Source organism: Podarcis melisellensis, assembly GCF_964234715.1.
Source record: "Podarcis melisellensis genome assembly, chromosome: 6".
Classification (NCBI taxonomy): Eukaryota; Metazoa; Chordata; class Lepidosauria; order Squamata; family Lacertidae; genus Podarcis; species Podarcis melisellensis.
In genome coordinates, this window is record NC_138538.1 from 13719103 (window position 1) to 13739825 (window position 20723).

General features: G+C 44.7%; 1 protein-coding gene across 1 annotated transcript in view; it reads right to left on the reverse strand.

Annotated features, from left to right (window-relative positions):
- Positions 1–19922, reverse strand: part of VAPB (VAMP associated protein B and C) — a 44367-nt gene extending 24445 nt beyond the window's left edge. Inside the window, exon 1 of the mRNA XM_081917313.1 lies at positions 19561–19922. Coding sequence (XP_081773439.1) covers positions 19561–19618 — 58 coding nt within the window. The 5' untranslated portion in view covers positions 19619–19922. The remainder of the gene's footprint in view (positions 1–19560) is intronic.
- Between the last annotated feature and the right edge of the window lie 801 nt (positions 19923–20723).

Sequence of the window (20723 nt, forward strand, 5' to 3'; positions counted from 1 at the left end):
CTTTGGTGCAATGGGTCAGTGCGCCTGGCTTGGTGGTTTGAGCCAATCCGGGGGCAGCTGCGGGCAGGATTCCTGTATTGAGGGGGTTGGACTAGATGACCCTCGGGGTCTCTTCCAATTCTGATTCTATGCACACACATGCCATGTGTGTGTGTGACAACTTTTCGCCTTCGTCTTGCATCTCTGGAGACGCATGTAATTAAGCCGGCGTCAGCATAATCTTATCCTAAGAACGTTGTGAAATGGGAAGCCAGGAGGATATGCAAAGTAACAATTTCTGCAAGTCCCTTGTTGGGAAACGTTCATTCAAAATATGGAAAGCTTAAAACTGCAAAGAGAGAATGGTAGTCTGCCTCTACCTTTATCATCTGCCACCAACTTAAAGTTTCATACATTCTAGTTGCCAGGCATATTTCAAAGCAACATGCAGATTCTACACCCACCTAAGTCTATGTGGATCAGATCATGGCTCACCACACAGCTCTTGAGCACAAAAGCTGCAGAATGAGAAGGGCTAAGGGTCTGCCATCCCAGACAGTACATTAACCAGGTTTTGTCTGAACATATGGCCCATCATCCACTCTACAAGCAATGCAGCTACACCAGTCTTCACCAACATTCATGCTGACTGAGGCTGATGGGACTTGTAGTCCGAAACAACTGAAGGGAATCAGGCTGGAGAAAGTTGAGCTACACCGGAGGAGTAGGTGGGGAAATGCTGAACCACTTTCACTTAGAACACAAGAATTGTATTGCAAAAGGGGGAAAAAAGAGAAAGGACAATGATTCATCGAAGAGAGTTCTTTCCAGTTAAACAAAAGGAAACACTGCATAGGACAGAACCGTAATTAAAAACTTAAGCCACAATTTCTACATTCAAACCGGAAAGGGAAAACATAAAAAAACACACACTGAACATGATTAAAATGCCAAACTTGAAACGCTGTGCATTGTTCTGCAGTTTATTTACTCTGGATTGATTTAATCCTGTTCCACTTAAGTCCGCTAGATGCACAGCCTCTGCTTGGTAGAAAAGCTGCCCTCTCCCCCAGTTAAGACTTTCCTTTGGAAGAGTACAATGGAAACTCCAATGGACTTTTTTCCTACATACCGAAAGAACAAACAAAACAAGTATTGTAAGCTCAAAATTCCTTGGAGCAGGAGTGGGCAGACTTCAAAGAGAATCTATGTTGTTTGCATTAAAACTCATGGGTCCACCAACCAAGGTAAAGGTAAGGGACCCCTGACAGTTGACTCCAGTCACAGATGACTCTGGGGTTGCAGCGCTCATCTCACTTTACCGGCTGAGGGAGCCGGCGTTTGTCCAGAGACAGTTTTTCCAGGTAAATGTGGCCAGCATGACTAAGCCGCTTCTGGTGCAACACTACACCGAAACCAGAGCAGCACACGGAAATGCCGTTTACCTTCCTGCCAAAGCGGTACGTATTTATCTACTTGCACTTTTTGGCATGCTTTTGAACTGCTAGGTTGGCAGGAGCTGGGACAGAGCAACAGAAGCTCACCCCGTTGCGGGGAATCGAACTGCCGACCTTCTGGTCGGCAAGCCCAAGAGGCTCAGTGGTTTTAGACCACAGAGCCACCCGTGTCCCTACCCACCAACCAAAGGCAGATGAAAAAAATAGGGGAGACACAGAAGTAAGGAACATATCCTGCCTTAGCAGAGCCTCAAAAGTTGGTTTTAGTACCAGAACTGGCCTCACCATCTTTTCACCCAAACTTCCTCTCCCAATCGCTCCATCCTGCCCCTCCTTCAGATTTCGGTAATGTTATTTAGAAACATTTCAGTTATTTCCATTTCGGGGGGGGCGGGGAGGAAATGAGGATCAAAAACGCCTGGGAATTTACTGCAAATCATTCAGAAATTTACCAGTAGATCCTGGTGTGTCTTCTGCCCATCTCTGCCTTAGGGGGCTGCTGGTTATTTGGCAAAACCACTTTAGGGAGAATTACGCGAAGGTGATGAGAGGCCTCACCTGTCACCGAGGCGGAAGCAAACACTCCTAGGAAACTGTCGTGAGCAACTCAAAATGACAATCTCCCAATATAATTTATCCGGTACGTTATTGTTTGGTGCATTTTGGACCAGCAACACAGCTGAGTGGGACTCTAACAACTCTGCAACACAAACAAAAATAGCCACCCACACAGCAAAGTATGCACAAGTTTCAAAAGTCTTCCTTGCTTAGCTTTCGGTTTCAAACAAACATCTGTTTTGGCTTTTGTTTTGAAAAAAAGGATTAACGTTTTGGATTCCATAACTGGGCTGTCCTCTTTGTTCACAGGGTATGAACTGTATGTATGTGTAAGAGTTAGATGAGAATTGTGTAGTCTCTCAGTGTTTAAGGTGTAAGAGAGATCTCAAGGCCTAGATGAACAAGCTGGGACACCCACCCCCCTATGTAACACAGACTTGTGAAAAAAATGCGGAGCAGCTTTTCTGACCTTGGTACCCATCAGATGTTTTGGACTACAACTCCCATTTGTTTCAACCTGTGCAGTTTTGATGCCAGGTACTGATGGGCGTTGTAGTCCAAACACCCAGAGGGCAAAGGTAAAGGTAAAAGGTAAGGTAAAGGAACCCCTGGACGTTAAGTCCAGTCAAAGGCGACCATGGGGTTGTGGCACTCATCTTGCTTTCAGGCCAAAGGAGCCAGCATTTGTCCACAGACAGCATGACTAAACCGCTACTGGCGCACGGAGGACCGTGACAAGTGCCAGAACACACGGAAACGCCGTTTACCTTCCCGCTGCATTGGTACCTATTTATCTACTTGCACTGGCATGCTTTTGAACTGCTAGGTTGGCAGAAGCTGGGACAGAGCAATGGGAGCTCACTCCATCGTGGGGATTTGAACTGCCGACCTTCCAATCAGCAAGTCTAAGAGGCTCAGTGGTTTAGGCCACAGTGCCACCCGTGTTCCTACCCAGAGGGCACCAGGTTGAGGAAGAAATGGCCGTGAACCCACCAAATCCCTGCCCTTTGCAATATTATTTATTAAGTATTAATCACAAGTCGATGTACACTATAAGGTAACCACCTTTCAAATGCAAAACACTCGGGATTCAAATGCAACTTGCAGTAAGGCACTCAGCTCTGGCGAACACACACACAAAAATGTGCCACAGTTCATATGCAACACCTACCCACCCCCTACAAGCACCACAAACTTAATCTTTAAAACTAACTTCACACAAAGAAGCAGCCAATATAAGAGGTCTGGTGATACAAAATGTTTTTTGCCTGGGACTGAAATCAAGATATATGAGTTGGTGCAAGGCAGACTTCCCTAGGGAGAGCATTCCAAACATTGGGGAGGGGGCAACAGCTGAAAAGGGCTTCTCCCTTGGCAGCACCTTTAAACCTTCTTGGAGAGCGAAGGAATATATTGTTTAGAAAAGATTCCCTCATCCGTCACTGGATTCGTACTCAATTGCAGCAACCAGGCAAATTCATACTTACCAGTCTGATGCGGTAAAATCTTTCAAACACATCAAGTGCACTGGACCACTTAAGTATAAAGTTATTGCCAGATATGTACGGCTCCCTCTCCATTAGCCAGGCAGCAATGGGCCCAAAATTACCATTGTCTACTTCATAGTTGTGTAGCATATTCTAGGCTGGAGGGTTTGTACAGCTGGCTTTACTACAACAGCTCCTCATACATAAAAAGAGAGGTGCATTCAAGCATGCAATCTCATGGAAGCTCTTTGCACTCATCACTGTGGCAGCTGCCTCACCTGTCGCCAATTCCTGTGTGTACAATGTCGTACAACTGGCTTTTAACCTGGCCAGTGTTTCCCAAACTTAGGTCTCCCAATTGTTGTTGGACTACAACTCCCATCATCCCTAGCTAGCAAGACAAGTGGGTCATGGATGATGGAAACTGTAGTCCAAAAGCAGCTGGAGACCCAAGTTGGGGAAACATTGGCCTAGAGCAGAGCTTTCCAAACTTTTCACGTTGGTGACACACTTTTTGAGACATGCATCATTTCGTGACGCAGTAATTCAGTTCTGCATCGTTTTGTGACACAGTAATTCAGTTTTACTAGCAGACCGGAAGTTAAACTAACCCCTTTCCAGCCCCGGGAGGAGCATGGGGAGCATTTGTGCAACACGCTGACACGCTAACGTGTCGTGACGCAGTTTGGAAAGCTCCGGCCTAGAGGAGCTTCCAAGCCTTTCCTCACATTCAGCTAAAGAAGGAGTGTCAACCTTTTTACACCAGAGACCTACATTTAACAAAAACGACGGAGGCCATCATTGGAGTACGTCATGTGCTGAAGAACATGGCAAGACAAGCCAGCCATCTGCACCATTCGGACTGATCTAAACCCATTGCACAGTTATAGTTATTCTATTTTGAGGATTTTAATTTTATTTACTTCACAACCCTTTCACCCAAACTTGTCTGCTTCTCTGTTCATTGCATTTTACTTATTGATTTATTTATTTGCAGGCGGGGGAAGAATGATGGGTGTTTATCCCCATTCTGGGAAGACTCAACACATCCAGAGTTCTCCTGCATGCACAGACAACATATGGGGTGTGGTCACAAAAGGCTTTGGAGACACTCAGTCTGTATGCACACCATACATTTAAAATACAGTGGTACTTCGGGTTAAGTACTTAATTAGTTCCGGAGGCCCGTTCTTAACCTGAAACTGTTCTTAACCTGAAGCACCACTTTAGCTAATGGGGCCTCCCGCTGCCTCCGCGCCGCCGGAGCGCGATTTCTGTTCTCATCCTGAAGCAAAGTTCTTAACCCGAGGTACTATTTCTGGGTTAGCGGAGTCTGTAACCTGAAGCGTATGTAACCCGAGGTACCACTGTAGATGACTTTCTCCAAAGAACCCTGGGAACTGTAGTTTAAGGGTGCCAAGAATGGAGGACTGACAAAGCCCATTCCCCCAATCTTTTCTATGCAACAGAGCAAACTAGCCCCCCTGGCTATAAAGCAGAACTTTAAATGATTTGATGTTCCTTGTTTTCATAGGAACCAACAAGGCTTTTCCTCTCAAGTTTGCAAGATTTACACTTGAACCTGTGACAACCCAACACGAGTGGAGAACATAGGAAACAACTTCAAGGCTCAGGGTAAGAGAATAAGCAGAGAACAGAAGGACAGTTACAGGCATATATTGTGCTATTCTCTCCGAACAAGGGGGGGACGGACGTATTGTTCAGTACAATGATTTTAACAGTTCTGGTTGTGCTTACAACTTTTATCTGGCACGAGCACTCAAAGGACAGCCCTGTGCAGAAGCAGCAAAAGCAGAAGAAAGGAGGTTTCTGTTTGCTGGATTCTCTGACTGCTCATTGACCATTCCCAGTACAAAGCTGAGATAGCAAATAGGACAGTACCATCTTGGGCAGAAACTAGGAAAGGCTGTTTTCATCCATGCAGGGATCTTTTCCCCAATGTGGGGTTCAAACCCATGACCCCCGAGATTAAGAGTATTATGCTGTACGGAATGAGCCATCCCAGCTAGGACTTCAATGTGATCTACGAAAGTTATCTACACAAGAGCCAACTGCAGACGGGTAATTTTATTAAGCCCCTATGAGCTGCACTTTCAGAATGCAAAATAAGACTTTGCACTGCTACTTGGACTTAAGGATTCTTAAAACTTTACTGCTGATGCAGGCGTGTTTGTTAGATGGTTCCATGCGCTAAGGCATGGACAGCCAGCTTGAGGCATGGGAGGCACAAACAACCCAAATCATGGCACCCCGAGACATGAGAACTGGCGGTGAACGTAGCACAACCAGATATGCAGCCCAGAAAATGGCTGCCCAGCAGTGGACCAAGCAATATTGTCACCGAGATTTTCTGCTAGTTGTAGCACCGTTAGAAGCTTTAACCAAATGAGGTTACAAGTTTCAACAGTTCCCCATTAAGTGCATACTACCACCGCTGAATGAATGGTAGGTATTCAGGCAAGCTGCAATTCGTATTAGTGAAATCTACGGTGGTGGCTTGCATTAAGATATTTCCTCCCCTTTGGAACGAGGGGCTTCATTAGCCAAGCATGCAAGGCAAGGCGGGTAGATGGCAGAGAAGGGACCACAATCTAGTTTTGTGTTGGACAACCCAGGTCAGGGTTTCCCAAACTTGGGTCTCCACCTCTTTTTGGACTACAACTCCCATCATCTCTAGCTAGCAGGACCAATGGTCAGGGATGGTGGGAATTGTAGTCCAAAAGCAGCTGGAGACCCAGGTTTAGGAAACCCTGGCCTAGGCTATAGTTGTTTATTGCTGGGAGCAAGTCGGAACTCTGTCTAATATCCAGGATGTCACTTCTTAATAGTAATATATGAAAAGCGAGCCTCATGCACTCTTAACGTATATACCTTCCTGTCCCAACACTGGACCCCAAGTTGGCCAACAACCAAATTAAAATCCAGCTTTTAAACTCCTGCTGAAAACTTTTCCATTATGTCAGGTTTATGCAGGCAATTAAGAACATATATTTCCAAAAAAGGTGTCTGTTTTTAACTGTTTATATAGTTTCAAATTTTACGGTTCTATGTGCTGTTGTTGTAAACTACCTTGTTATCTTTTATGAATATTTTTAATAAAATAAAATAGAGTTATGTCTTCACGATTAAGAAACTGTTTGTGCACTCTTTGAAGGTTTGACACACTTTTGCAAACAGGGTGTTGGTGTGTACATTCCAACATGATACTTATTGGAAGGCAGATTTGAGTTTTGGAGAAAATATAATTGATACTGAACATGCAATCAGAGATGGCTGAACTCTCTTACAAGGAAAAAAAAAAGCCCTATACAGTGGTACCTTGGTTTACAACCATAATTCGTTCTGTTTGAGGTCTGTTTGTAAACCAAAACAGGCTGTAACCCGAGGTGTGCTTTCGCCAATAGGTAAAGGTAAAGGTACCCCTGCCCGTACGGCCAGTTGTGTCCGACTCTAGGGTTGCATACTCATCTCGCTCTAGAGGCCGTGAGCCGGCGCCGTCCGAAGACACTTCCAGGTCACGTGGCCAGCGTGACGAAGCTGCAAAACGTATGCAAACCAAACTGTTTGTAAACCAAGGTACCACTGTACTGTTAAGAGCCTGATTCTGCAACCTTTTGCAACTTTCTGCATCTTCATACATTCAGCTGAAGCAGAATTTATGTATTCACCAGGCCAATGAGATTTTATAAATGGGGCACTCAAGCCCTCCCTCCAATAACTAGAAATGTTATTTCATCCCACTGCATGCTTCTAAGCTGTCACACTATCTATTGCCCCGAACGCTTTCAAGCCTATCCACAAGTAATCACAAGAATTAGGCGCTAGCTTCTTCCTTTCACAAAGCTGGAGAACTACCTAGAACTACACTGTTGTTTCTACCATAAACACCTCTTTGAAAAGCATTTAAGATGTTGCTATAAACATCCTCTGAGCACAGAAAGCTGGCCTACTTAGGCTTTCAAGCCCTGCAGAAACTGGAAATTATGAAGAGTGTTTTTATGGTATTCAAATTTCAGCTTTCCCGCCCTCCCCATAATAAAACACAACTGCAACCAGGAACATGCTGTTAAGTGTGTAATTGTTTCCAAGAAGTTTAAAACGAAGTCTAATTTATGGCAGGGGCACTAGAGTCCTCCAGCAAATTCTTGTTGCACAAACCACGTGTGTTCGAGGGGGAAACAGGGGGCTCAAAGTGATAGCACAAAAGAAATACTTGATGTGACTATCAGAGAGTGAATCACATACACAATAAGGATTCTGTCAACTGAGCAGAATTTATCAGCCGTATGACATACCTGTTGTCTGAATCCAATCTTAAGATTCTGCTACACAATCTAATTTCTGAAGGATGACACAGCTGCAATTCCCCAACACAGACAATTGTGCCTTTTAAAAAACGTTAAGCTAATGGGCAAAAAAATGTCTTCAATGTTTTGTCGTTTCTGTGACAATCCTATTATCTGACGATATATATTTGATTTTGAATATTCACGGTAAGCAACAGAAGGTTTCAATCTCAGGTAGGAAGAAGCAGTTGGTGAGAGAACAAACTGCAACTTTTTCCGTATTGCCTCATTAGAAGACAAGCTTCTGGCATGGCATTTGGCACTCAAAGACTGTTCTAGCACGTTCTACGCAAAACCTTTGTATTAGACCCGGCCAAATTAAATGAGAAGCAAGTGATGTTGCAGTATTCAGAACCGTTTGTTTTGGAACACAACCACTGAAGTCGACAGGATGATTCCAGAGGAAATGAACCGCACTCACTGGGTATTTAGACATTTTACCCAAAGATGTGGAACCAGGGAGAGTTAGAAACTCAAGATATCTAACCTAGGCACCAAATGGCTCCTAAAACCAAGGTTGCAGTCATCAAAACAGAATGTCTTGCTGCCATTTTGGGGCAAGAAGGCTCTAAAGTCTTATTTTTCAAATGATGGACTGACTGTGATTCATTCTCACTTAAACATCTGGATAGTTCAGATGACAACTTTGAGCCAGGTTAAGAACTTTGAGAACTTAAAGAAGAAAAGTCGCTTGATCCAGGGACAATCCACATATGTACTGGCCTATTCCGACCTCTTTTCCTTAATGGTGACTGCTCCTGCTCTCAGGCTGCACAAAAAAAGCAATTTTGCTCCAAAAATTCATTCTGATTGTGCAGATTAAATACAACTGATAGAATTCTACAGGATGTGGTACAGTGGTACCTCTGGTAACGAACTTAATTCAGTCCGGAGGTCCGTTCTTAACCTGAAACCGTTCTTAATCTGAGGTACCATTTTAGCCAATGGGGCCTCCCGCCGCCACGTGATTTCTGTTCTCATCCTGAGGTAAAGTTCTTAACCTGAGGTACAACTTCCAGGTTAGCAGAGTCTGTAACCCGAAATGTTTGTAACCTGAGGTGTTTGTAACCCGAGGTACCACTGTATTAGCATGTGAAAACAGTTCAGATCCAATGATCTCCAGATGGTGGAGATTTCAGTTGACATCCTGGTGCCCAAAGATCTTCACTTGGCCACAAGTAATTGAAAGCCGGGTGCAAAATGCGCCTGGCTAATTTCGAACACTGAGCAAAAGGTAGATGGAGCTGTACTGACAGACTGTTAGATGGTTTGCAGGAGATAAACATGAGGTTTCTAATTCTGAACTGTTTGCCAACAGCAACAAAAACATTACGCCCTCTGCACCGAACTAAGCTGGGCTGTTAAAATCCCAAATCTCTAATAATTCTAAAGTCCTCACTCCAGTGTATGGTTCATAGAGCACAGCTAGTTATGGATTCCAGCCCATCTCCCACCAGTTTGCATGTTGGCCTACCCCCAGAGCCATTATTTGGGTTGCACAAATCTGGTGTCTGCCCCACACCCAACAGCCTGCCCGCAGCCACAGACAGAATCAATTCAAACAGCATTACTCACCCCAAAACTGACAAAAACCAATTACTGATTTTCCTTTGCCAAAGAATCCCACACACAGACTCTATAGACATTCACACTCCATGGGTGGGGTGACTTTCCTGCTTTCATTCAGGACAAAAATGCAAAAAGCTACCCCAATTTAAAATGGTCAAGTAAGCAGATCACAACCCAAAGAGAGGGACAAGGAAAATGCTGAACACTCCCATCCCCAGAGCATTGAAGCTTTAACATTAGACTATTGTTTGATGTTGCCAAGCCATGTTGGACGTGTCTGTGAAGACACTCTACTTCTTCAATTATGTTATATCTAACCAACCAACCAAACGGTACTCTCTGGGGCTGACAGATTTGGGGGTGGCCCCAACCACAGTCATATGCAGGCAAAATCTGAAGCACGCAAACAGAAAATTGGGGGTAAACACCCATAAAATGATTGCACGCTATTATCAGAAAGACCCTAGCTTGGGAAGAAGCTACAGAGCATAATGTAAGGTTTGTGCTGCATGGATTTCCTGCTGGTGACCATTTAACACACCTGGCAACAAAATGTGAACCCCGAGTGACAAACGAGCCTGGGTAGATTAAACCTGCCCAAATTCAGTACGCTAAGGTGGCGGCCAGGATCTTAATAGCGCAAAACTGGAAAACCCCCAACACCCCCACGGTTAGAGAATGGCAAATGAGATTGTTTCAATACATAGAGTTAGCGAGGTTGACACAAAGAATTAGGCATCAAAATAATGCAAAACTAAAAAACGATTGGAATAAATATTTAAGTTATATTGAAGCTAATTTGGGAATTATTAAAGTCACAGTGGACGGAATTTAACACCTGCGATGTATAGAGTCAGTATAATACAACTGCAGAAAGATTATAAGATTACCTAACCTAAACCGGGTTGGATGGAGGTCAAGTGTTTGTAAATTTGTTTGTTTTATGGCGAAACGTGATGATCTGATTGTTTTTTTGTTCTTTAGTCTTTTCTTTCTCTGAATTCTTCCTTTTTTCTTTTTCTTTTTTTCTATTTTCTACTTTGTCTTTGTCTTTTAAAGTGTGTGTTGTTGTTTTTTCTTCTGTTTAATGTATTTTGCAAAAGCTTAATAAATAGAATTTAAAATAAAATAAAATAAAATAAACCTGCCCAAATTCAGATCAATAGATGCAAAGCTGAAGGTGACATGATAAAAAATATATGAGGTGGGGGCTATATAAATATTTTATAAACAAATAAAATACAAATAAATGGATCATGCAATTTTATGTTAGAAGCCAACCAAATCTTAACAAGTCCCCGGTCTCATGAATCTAAATTATCTACAAAGGAGGCTGTAAAACTTTCACGTGGCTGTATTTCTTTGTGGTCAAAATCAAAGGCATCTCAAAATGTTCGATTCTGCAGTCATGCCATAGGTCAAACCAGAAACTGTACCCTAGCTGCTGCCCTAAGCACACCTAAAATAGGGTTGTGTATTAGATTCTGATAAACCCCATTCTCCCAAGAAATAGTTATGGACGCTTACTTAAAAAATAATAAACCAAAACTTTCACAAAAGCCTTTTTGGCATACTGATGTAAATGATTAATCAAATCATTTTAAGAGAAGACCAGTAGATTTAACCTAAAGGGAATTTCTCCCAGCACCTCTGAAACCCAGATACTAATGCTAATAATTTCATTAGTTATACCCTGCCCATCTGGCTAGGTTGCCCCAGCCACAAATACTACATATTTGTTTACAATTTTATATGATAAATCAGAGCTAGCTGCTTCAGTTGTATTTTCTGCAAGTTTTACTCCACTAGACTTTTTTTAAAAATCTTTTTTGCAATAATGCACTCTCTACCATATTTACCAAAATGCAATCACATCAAGAAGATCTCCTAAATATTAAGTTTATCAAAGAGAATGGACTCTTCGGAACACTGGAATTTTCTGAATTCTGCAACTGAAATACCCTGCTGCAACCTAAGTGCTCTGGACTACAAGGCCCATGAGCCTCCGCCAACTCCAGAATCACATGGACATGCTGAACGGATGTTGTCGTTAAAGCAGCAAGTGTACCTGAAATAATAATGTACTAGTCTCCTTTTACCCTTGGCTGCAATTCTGTCCCCTTTCTGTTATCTCCCTTATGTTAATTCTAGATCAGAGGCGGTCATGGTGGGGCAATGCAGAGGATGTTGGACTATGACTTTCATTAGTCCTAGCCAGCAAGGCCATAGTCCAAGAACACCAGCATGGCACCACCTTGCTCTAATCTAGATTGCTAGCCCCTTGGGGCAGGGACCAGAGCTCTCATTCTTTGTAAAGCACCATGTCCATGTTCCATGAGCAGAGTTACAACCTTCCTTAAAGGCTGTTGATGAATTCTGGGTGTTAAGAGTAAAGGTAAAGGGTAAAGGGACCCCTGACCACTAGGTCCAGTCGTGACAGACTCTGGGGTTGCGGCGCTCATCTCGCTTTATTGGCCAAGGGAGCCGGCATACAGCTTCCAGGTCATGTGGCCAGCATGACTAAGCCGCTTCTGGTGAACCAGAGCAGCACATGGAAACGCCGTTTACCTTCCAGCCGGAGCGGTACCTATTTATCTACTTGCACTTGACGTGCTTTCGAACTGCTAGGTTGGCAGGAGCTGGGACAGAGCAACAGGAGCTCACCCTGTCGCGGGGATTCGAACCGCCGACCTTCTGATCGGCAAGTCCTAGGCTCTGTGGGCTAACCCACGCCGCCACCCGCATCCCCTGTGAGTAAAGTAGAGCCCATTAAATCAATTGACTCATAAGAGCTCCAACTAACTTCACTGAGCTCAATGGGCTTACTCAATCTGACTTAGTCAGAAACTACCCTTAATCTTTAACTAATTTCTGGGTGTAGCCAAATACTACTCTTAATCTATAGTTAAATTGCTACATACCCTGACACCCAGCAGACTGAGGGCCATTTTATACATTCTGGAGAATCAAATGGTATAGCTTTTCTGGGGCTGTAATACTTTGAGCTATGGGTGAGGGAGGAATTTCGAATGCTCTGCCCAGTCTTACAACATTCACAGGAGGAGCGTTCCAATATGCAATCTCTGGCCTGAAGTGTTAGGAAGCAGGAGAAGCTTTGCTACTTGATATTCCTCAAGGTATAAAGTGGAAGGAATAGTACACCCATTTATCCTTTGTGCAGGATTCCCCCCCCAAAAAACTCATCATCAATTATTAGTTACCTTTAACATCAGGGGCAAGGATTTAAAAACCCAACCTATACTATTGATTAGATGACCCTGCTAAAAATGCAACACTCAAGTATCTGGCTTTATTTTCGTTCACCCAGGAAAGTTTAGTTGAGGAGGGTCTCCAGCTGCTTTTTTTGACTAAAACTCCCATCATCCATAGCTAGCAGAACCAGTGGTCAGGGATGATGGGAATTGTAGTCCCAAAGCAACTGGAGACCCAAGTTTGGGAAACCCTAGAGTAGACATTTTTGCTTGGTAAAACTGATGAGAGGTGGAAAGAGCCATGCTCACTTTCTCTGCTAAGCAGAAAATTTTAGATCTTGTTTCAGTTCTCCACTCAGTGACAAGTGATAGCTTGGAAGGAGCACTGCTAAGCCTCAAGCTATTTCTGAAACACCATGCTTGATCTGGGGGAAAAAAGGCTGTTGGCAAGATATAGATATATATAAAATCCCAGGTTGAATGTTTAAAGTCCTTTCCCTCCCTTTTTGAAGGCAATGAGCTAAATCTCCAGACAGTGGAGATTCCACTCAAAACAGGTATTTGCGTTCCACAAGTATTGACACCGCCAATTGTAGAACCCCAAGAAATTTAAGTCTTCTATAGCCACATCCCACCAGAATGTCTCTCTTAAGCAAGCTATAGAAGTGAACATGCTCTCAGTAGAAAAAGATCGTGCCATTAAATGAAAAGCAAAAAGCAAATCTGACCTAAAGCTGCACAAAGGATGCATTTCAAAGAAAGTAGTGCTGGAAAGTAATGGAAAATTCATGTTCAGCGTGCAGAAAACCTCAGGTACCACCCACAGCAGTTCCAGGTACAGCTGAGACAGCCCTCGTTCTGAAACCGCGGAAAGATCCTGCCCAAACAGTTTAACAATGCTGAGCTAAATGGACCAATGGTCTAACTCAGGGGTCTGCAACCTTTAAGACAAAAAGAGCCACTTGGACCCGTTTCCGGAAAAAAATAAACTGGGAGCCGCAAAACTCGTCATTATAAAAATAACTTTTTTGTCACTTTTTATTATTTCTTTGTTTGACCCCTCAGAATTACTCCTCCTCATAGAAATAAATGTTAAATTAACAAGTTACCTTTTTGTGTGTGTGTGTTCTTCACTCCCCTTCAAAGCAGTGACCAGCATACATGCCCCCTTTCAATGCAGTGACCAGCGTACATGCCCCTTACAATGTAGCGGGCGGGCGGGAAGGTGACATCGGGACGGTGCGTGACTAACGCACGCACCACCCCCATGCAACTTCACAGCCAGTACAGCACCCACCACAGTGGGGAGTATCGGGGCGCACAATGCGCCTCCTCCCCTCGCTAGTATCCGCCCCGGAGCCGCGGCAAAGGTGTAAAAGAGCCACATGCGGCTCCGGAGCCACGGGTTGCAGACCCCTGGTCTAACTCTCTGGGCCACACTTTCAGAATCAAGATTTGCTCCAGCCACACCCAATGTTTTTATTTGATAAGATTGGAAAACATAAGAATGGAAAACAAAAAGAAACAACTCCCAGCAGTGCTTGGTTTCGAAAAGGTATCCATCCATATCCAAATATAAAAAATATTTTGATACTATACTATACCACACTGAAATGTTTAAATGTTTTATTGAATCTTCCTGCTACACTTCCCATCATCTCCTGTCACAACCCATGAGAACCACTGTCCTAACCTGTTTATGAACAGGAAAGAAAATTGGTTTAAAATAGCTTCACCACAGATTTTTGTTTATTGCTTATCTAATTCCATTTGGGACATGTTTCATCTACAAGAACAGGAAGAGGATCTTGTGCTGTTCTGATAGTTGCACATCAGAATTAGCAGAAAGAAGCTCCAATCCCTGCTGAATCATCTCCCGGGTTTTTTCTAGTTAACATTCTTCCATCTCCACTGCGTGCATGGAATAAACTTTAGGTCTTGGTATCCGACAGCTTAATGCTTGCTCTTGATTAAGCAGAAAGACATTTAGCCAGTGATTTCAACGGAAGGGAGCAAAGAGAAACAGCAGCCATATGATAAACTGTCCTAATAAAAATAGCAAACAATTGCATAATCCAAGCTTTTTCCAATTCTAGTAAAAACCCACTTGGGAAAACCCACTTGGAGGAAAGATGAAGAGGATATGCCAAAAGATCAAAGGCTGTGCCAATTTTCTCCTCTCTCTCCTCCCATCATGCAGGTTTCAGTCAGTCATGTGCAATTGAAATAAGTTAGTGTGCTCCCACTGAACTTACGGAACATTCGGCAAACTAGCTCATCATACTATGGTAGAACATGACAATTTTCAATAAAGAACACATGTCTCAGGAGAGCCTACCTCCTCCGTTTTTCAGGATGAATGAGAGCCTAGTAAACCTGGAACTGCTACATGGTGCGTTATTCTTTGATGAGGAACACTGCATATTAAGCAAAGGTAACACAAGAAGTTTGGGGATGTACAACTAAGGATGAGGCTCCGTGCCACACCTGGAATACAATGTCTCCTACAACCCAGGAAAAGAAGAGGCAGGAATCTTCAGTCATACAACTGGAACTCAGGTGTTCTCAAAGTAATAACCACTCCAGTCTGCCCAAACAGGAAAATCACAGCCTCACCACTACCTATGGAAATACCAGCCTGCAATCATTTCCAATAAGAGCTAACAGCTGTTCTACAACCTGCTGACAATGGTTGCGTACCAGTTGCCTATCAACAGGGTGGAAGAAAATTATCTTCCAATTTACAAAATATTCTGTGACATTATCATCCAGCAGCAATTATTCATTGCCAAAGGCTGGCATGCAAACAGCTATGTGCAAGCCTATGCTGCTTTGTCAAGGATAGATGTGGTCCAACCACATCTGGAAGGCCACACGTCACTCAGCCTTGAACCAGACGCAGCTGTTCACTTTACCTCCATGTCAGAAAGACCTTTCCCCTGTTTCAACTTCTGCATGTGAGCTTCTAAAAAGCACAGGAGCAGGACAAGCAGAAGGAACAACTTAGAAGCCCTATTCACAGGTCTCTGTACTTCTCCAAGGAACTAGCAACTTGAACCATCAGAGAGAATCACCCTGCTTACGTTAACGTAACTGCTAGTCTCCACGGCAATATTTGTTTTCTCTTCCGGCTCACTTCTAATGTATATTAACCAGAACCTCAAGTGTGTTCAAGGGCTTCCAATGGTATTTGCTGTGCTTTTCTCTCTGCCTGCAACTTTTAAAAAAGTTTTATCTGATTATTGCAATTATATGAATTTTAATTATATTTTATGCCAATCACTGAAGAGGGTTTTTATATGTGTGTATTAAGCAGTTTATGAATTAAACTTTATGGAGTCCATCAATAACTGCACTGCCATTCAGAAAACATATTGCAATGCAGAACCCAGTGCCTCCCCAAGAGATTCTGAAAACACAACTTCTTCTGACCTTACAGCTACGAAGAGGAAAATAGGGACTGTCTACGAACCTGTAGGAGAAGGAACAGAAGAGGCTTCCTTATACTGAATCAGGCCACCAGTCCATCAAGTTTAGTACTGTCTACAATGACTGGGAGATCCCCAGGGTTTCAGGCAGAGGTTTCTCCCTGAAGATGACAAATATTGAACATGCATGCAAAATGTAATATGCTCTAGCAAACTCTCCTCCCTGTAAGAAGCTTCTTCACAGCTCCCAGAGCACCCTAATTCTGTCTTCTGCATTCTTAATTCCTGCCCGAGCAAGACTTGAGTAAAGACATGTCGGCCACCCAAGCACCTATATATTTAGCGATGCCACCTAGGAAACCTGAATCACTTTTCCAGCTCTCATTCCCTTGGAGTCTCAAGCCCTTTTTCTCCTCTTATTATTTATTTACTGCACTGTTTTGCAATTAGGACAGAAGTACCTGCTGAAGCACTGGTGACATCTGCCTCAAAGATATGCAGCAATCCTAAGCATTCTTACTTAGAGAAGCCAGATTAAATCCATCCTTTTAAAATTGAATGTGTGGGTGCAAATCTAAACAAATATACATGGCGTAATAATGTTCACTTCTTCTATATTACAGAGTTGAGTGCTTTTGCTTGCAGTAACGACATGTTTTTGCTTACTCTTTTTTACCCCCAGTAAACAGCAGTTTATTTCCAGCAGAGAACACAGCTTACATATTATGGTCTCACCTATTTCATTTTTATACCACCCAAAGTTAAAAACAAGGCCTTAAACTAAATTAGTAAAAACGTACTGTCAATACATGAGAAGGCACTATGACTGTACACAGTGTCAGCGAAGTATGAATTCCTCTCTACAGCATATCTGCACAGATAAAAGTCACAGTCCATTACTTGATTAACAGCAGAGTAATGGGATTACTTTAGAGTAAGCGGGCCAAGAACTTAGGGAAAGCCTATATCTCTATATAAGAAGCAATTTGAGTATAGGGGCTGCTTCACTTTATTTCTGCTGCATCGCTCCTCAGCACTAATACATGGCAGGTGCTATCAACTGCCCATCTATAGTTACATAGGACAAACAGGGCAAATATCTATAGTAGAAAATAAATGTGCCAGAAACAACAACAGAAAAAACCCAGTTTTTTAATATCCCAGGAAATTTTATTTCTGTTGCCAAGGTCAAAGTAAAAATAAAAAGGGTGGATACAGCATGGGATTGGAGTTCCTTTGCCAGTTTCACTCAACTCAAACAAGCCTTAATCATCATTTAGGGTGGTTGTCTTACTAGAGACGGCCATGAGATCATGAACAAATTAAGCTCTAACCCAGAATTATTGGGTATGCTAGCACCGATCTATGGCCTTCAGGGTCTGATCCTTATTTACTTCAATTGAGTGCCTAATGAGTCATTGAAAGATGGTATCTCCAAGTTCAGTGTGTGTTTATTTTTAATCTCACCTTACACCAACAGTTCCATCACATATTCATTAGTTCTGTGCGCACACAAGTGTGCCTATATGGACATGCCATGTTTAATGAAGCAGGATTGAGTCTGGACTTGCCTCCACAATTAAACCAGCGTTTTCATATTCCTCAGATACATATTATAATGGCTGCTGTCTCACATGCATATGTACTGCTGATGTTTCATCCACATGTTTATAACTGAACTGCAGCGTTCAGTAAAGTGACAACTCTTTTCCTGCAAGGAGACCAAGTATGTGCATGAGGCAATTAGACAAAACAATTCGCCCTATTTCCAAATACATGTCTAACTGCAACATCATGTATGTACGTTTGCTCAGAAGTTCAACTGAATTCAGTTGGACTTAGTCCCAAATAAGCATGCATGCACTTATTTAGGACTTATTCCTATGTGAAGATGGAGTCTGGGAACAGGAGCAACACCACTGCAAGCAGAAACGTTTCTGATCCACTTTATAAATAAGTCTGCTGGTTGCTGCTGTGTAATCTCACCGTATTGTATTACCAGCCCTGTCCATGAAAACATCAGTGTTTGATTTCTAAAGTATAAACCCGGTATAACACCCTGAATCAGAGGCACGTATTAAAAGGCCTCTCTTTAGTTAGGATTCCAAAAACAGCAGATGTTTTTATCTTAACATGCAAAAGGGGGAAAAGGAGGAGTCAGCCATTTACTGTTACACACTGGGCCAAAGGTCTTAGAATTTATTGCCACACAAAGTTAAACCCGTTCCACACTTTCAGGCAGCTGTAAGGTTGCCGCAGGCAGTTAAAAGCAATGTGACTCAACCCCAGCAAGATAAAAATTCCAATTGTCATTCAGCTACCATCAATTGACAACAGATGCCCACGCAGACTCACCTGGGACTCACTGGCCACAGTGGGACTTCTGAGTAAGCATGCACAGGATTGAGCCCTAAACCCTTAATCTGTTGCAAATGTTAGGCATGCTTGCTTGACTCCTACTGAACTCAATGGGACTTATTTCCGAGTGAACATAATTGGGATCAGGCCGATCAACGCACCCAGCGCCAGCCAGCTACCTTACAAGTGTGACACGTCATGAAGCGTTATTTGTTGCCGCTGTGCTGCTTCTTCACATCCACAGCACACGCTTCCCTGGGGAGAAGACCTCACTGTCCCGACCCCCACCAGCGCGCGATTGTGCAACACCCGTAACTGCATTTACAAGTTTGCAAATGTTTGTTTTTCGTAAGAATCGAGGGGCCTGTCAAGTTTCCCGAGACGGATCTTCTGTGCCTTTCTGCAAACGCAGATCAGCCCCGTCATTGCCGCCGTCAACGAGGGATCCGTAGGCCCCCGCCCAAGCCAAGGATCGAGAGATGCTCCCCCATTGCACCGCGGAGCATCTACAGCCTTAAAACTGGGCAAAGATATCCCATTCTGATCCCTCTTGGCTGCTGCGCCTGGCAAGGTTTTCCTTCCCCGGGCATCCAGGGATCGAAGCGGAGGAGAGGCCAGGGCCCGAGCAGGCCCGAGCACAGGGGGAAAGCGCAAATGCAACAAGAAAAACACCCCTCTCTCCGCCTTCTTTTGCACCCGAAGGAGAGAAACGCTTCGAGGGCTCCTCTCGCATCCCCAGCGCCCCGAGCGAGGGAGGATTGCGCAGCAGCAGCGGCAGCAGCAGCCGGGCGATGCCTGCGCCCTGGGGACCCCGGGGAGGCGAAGGCGCGCCCGCCGCGCGCGGGTCCCTTCCTCGACCACGAAGGACATTTCAGCAAGCCCTGCGAGCTGAGCGCGGCCGCCGCTGCTGCTCCTGCTGCCCAACCCCGGCGGCCCCCGGAAAATGGCTGCCGCTGGAGCTGAGCCCTTTCTGGCAAAGCGGCTGCAGCAGAGCGCGCCGCCGGAGGAGCCACCTTGCCTTCCTGTTTCAGAAAATGAATAATAGTAGTAATAAAAGGGGGGGGGGAGAAACAGGCGGGGGGAAGGCGAGGAAGCGTCGCATGGCTGCTGCATGGGCGGCCGCCCCCTCCCCGCGCCCTCCTTACCTTTGAATTTCAGCTCGTGCTGCGGTTCCAGACTCAGGACCTGCTCGGTTTTCGCCATGTTGTTGCCGCTGCCGCTGCTCCTCCTCGGCGGTGGAGGCACCAAGCAGGGTTGGAGAGGGAACAGCTATATATATATATATATATATATTATATGATATATATATATATTTATATAAGGTTGCGATTTGGAGGCGGAGGGCAGAAGAATGCACACACGCCAGGGACGCACCCGCGGCTGGTTGGGTAAGAGCTCCTTCCTTAGAGGAGCCTGGGAAGGGAAATAAGCGCGGAGGAGGGAGGTGGCGGCGGCGGCGGCGGCTCCGGTTCTAGGGCGGAGGGAGGTGGGGGCGAGAGGCGGCAGCACCCACCGGAGGCTGTTGCACACAGCGAGGGGAATAAGCCGCCGCGCGCGCCCCCAGCGCGCACACTCGCTGGCTCGCCGACGCTGCTGCTTCCCTCCCTGGCAAGGAGGCGGGGAGGACGATGCAGCAATGGCAAAGGGGGAGGGCGGAGAGGGAAGCTGCAAGCTGACGTCTCCAGCCGGCACGGGCGGAGGGGGGGGGGGAGCAAGAGGCAAACCCAGCGCTCGGGGAGGCGAAAGGAACGGCGCGCGTCATGCTGGGCGGGGCTTAAAAGGGAGCCGGGAGGAGGCGAGGGCGCACGCGCCGCGGAGAAAGCGCGCGGGGGGCGGGGAAGAGGTGCAGAGGGCTTACTCGCGAGAAAGCAGTAGGGGGCCCAGCTGGCATTCGAGTAAATGAGCATAAGCGTTGCACACTTTGGGTTTTGTTACATATTCTCGACAATAGGGACGCGTCCTATGCCATTATTATTATTATTATTATTATTATTTATTATTAACTGCTCCTTATGTGGTATCCAAGAGCCCTTAAAGGGTCTTTAAGTTGATGGTTTTCCCAGTAGTGATGTATGGAAGTGAGAGCTGGACCATAAAGAAGGCTGATCGCCGAAGAATTGATGCTTTTGAATTATGGTGCTGGAGGAGACTCTTGAGAGTCCCATGGACTGCAAGAAGATCAAACCTCTCCATTCTTAAGGAAATCAGCCCTGAGTGCTCACTGGAAGGACAGATCCTGAAGCTGAGGCTCCAATACTTTGGCCACCTCATGAGAAGAGAAGACTCCCTGGAAAAGACCCTGATGCTG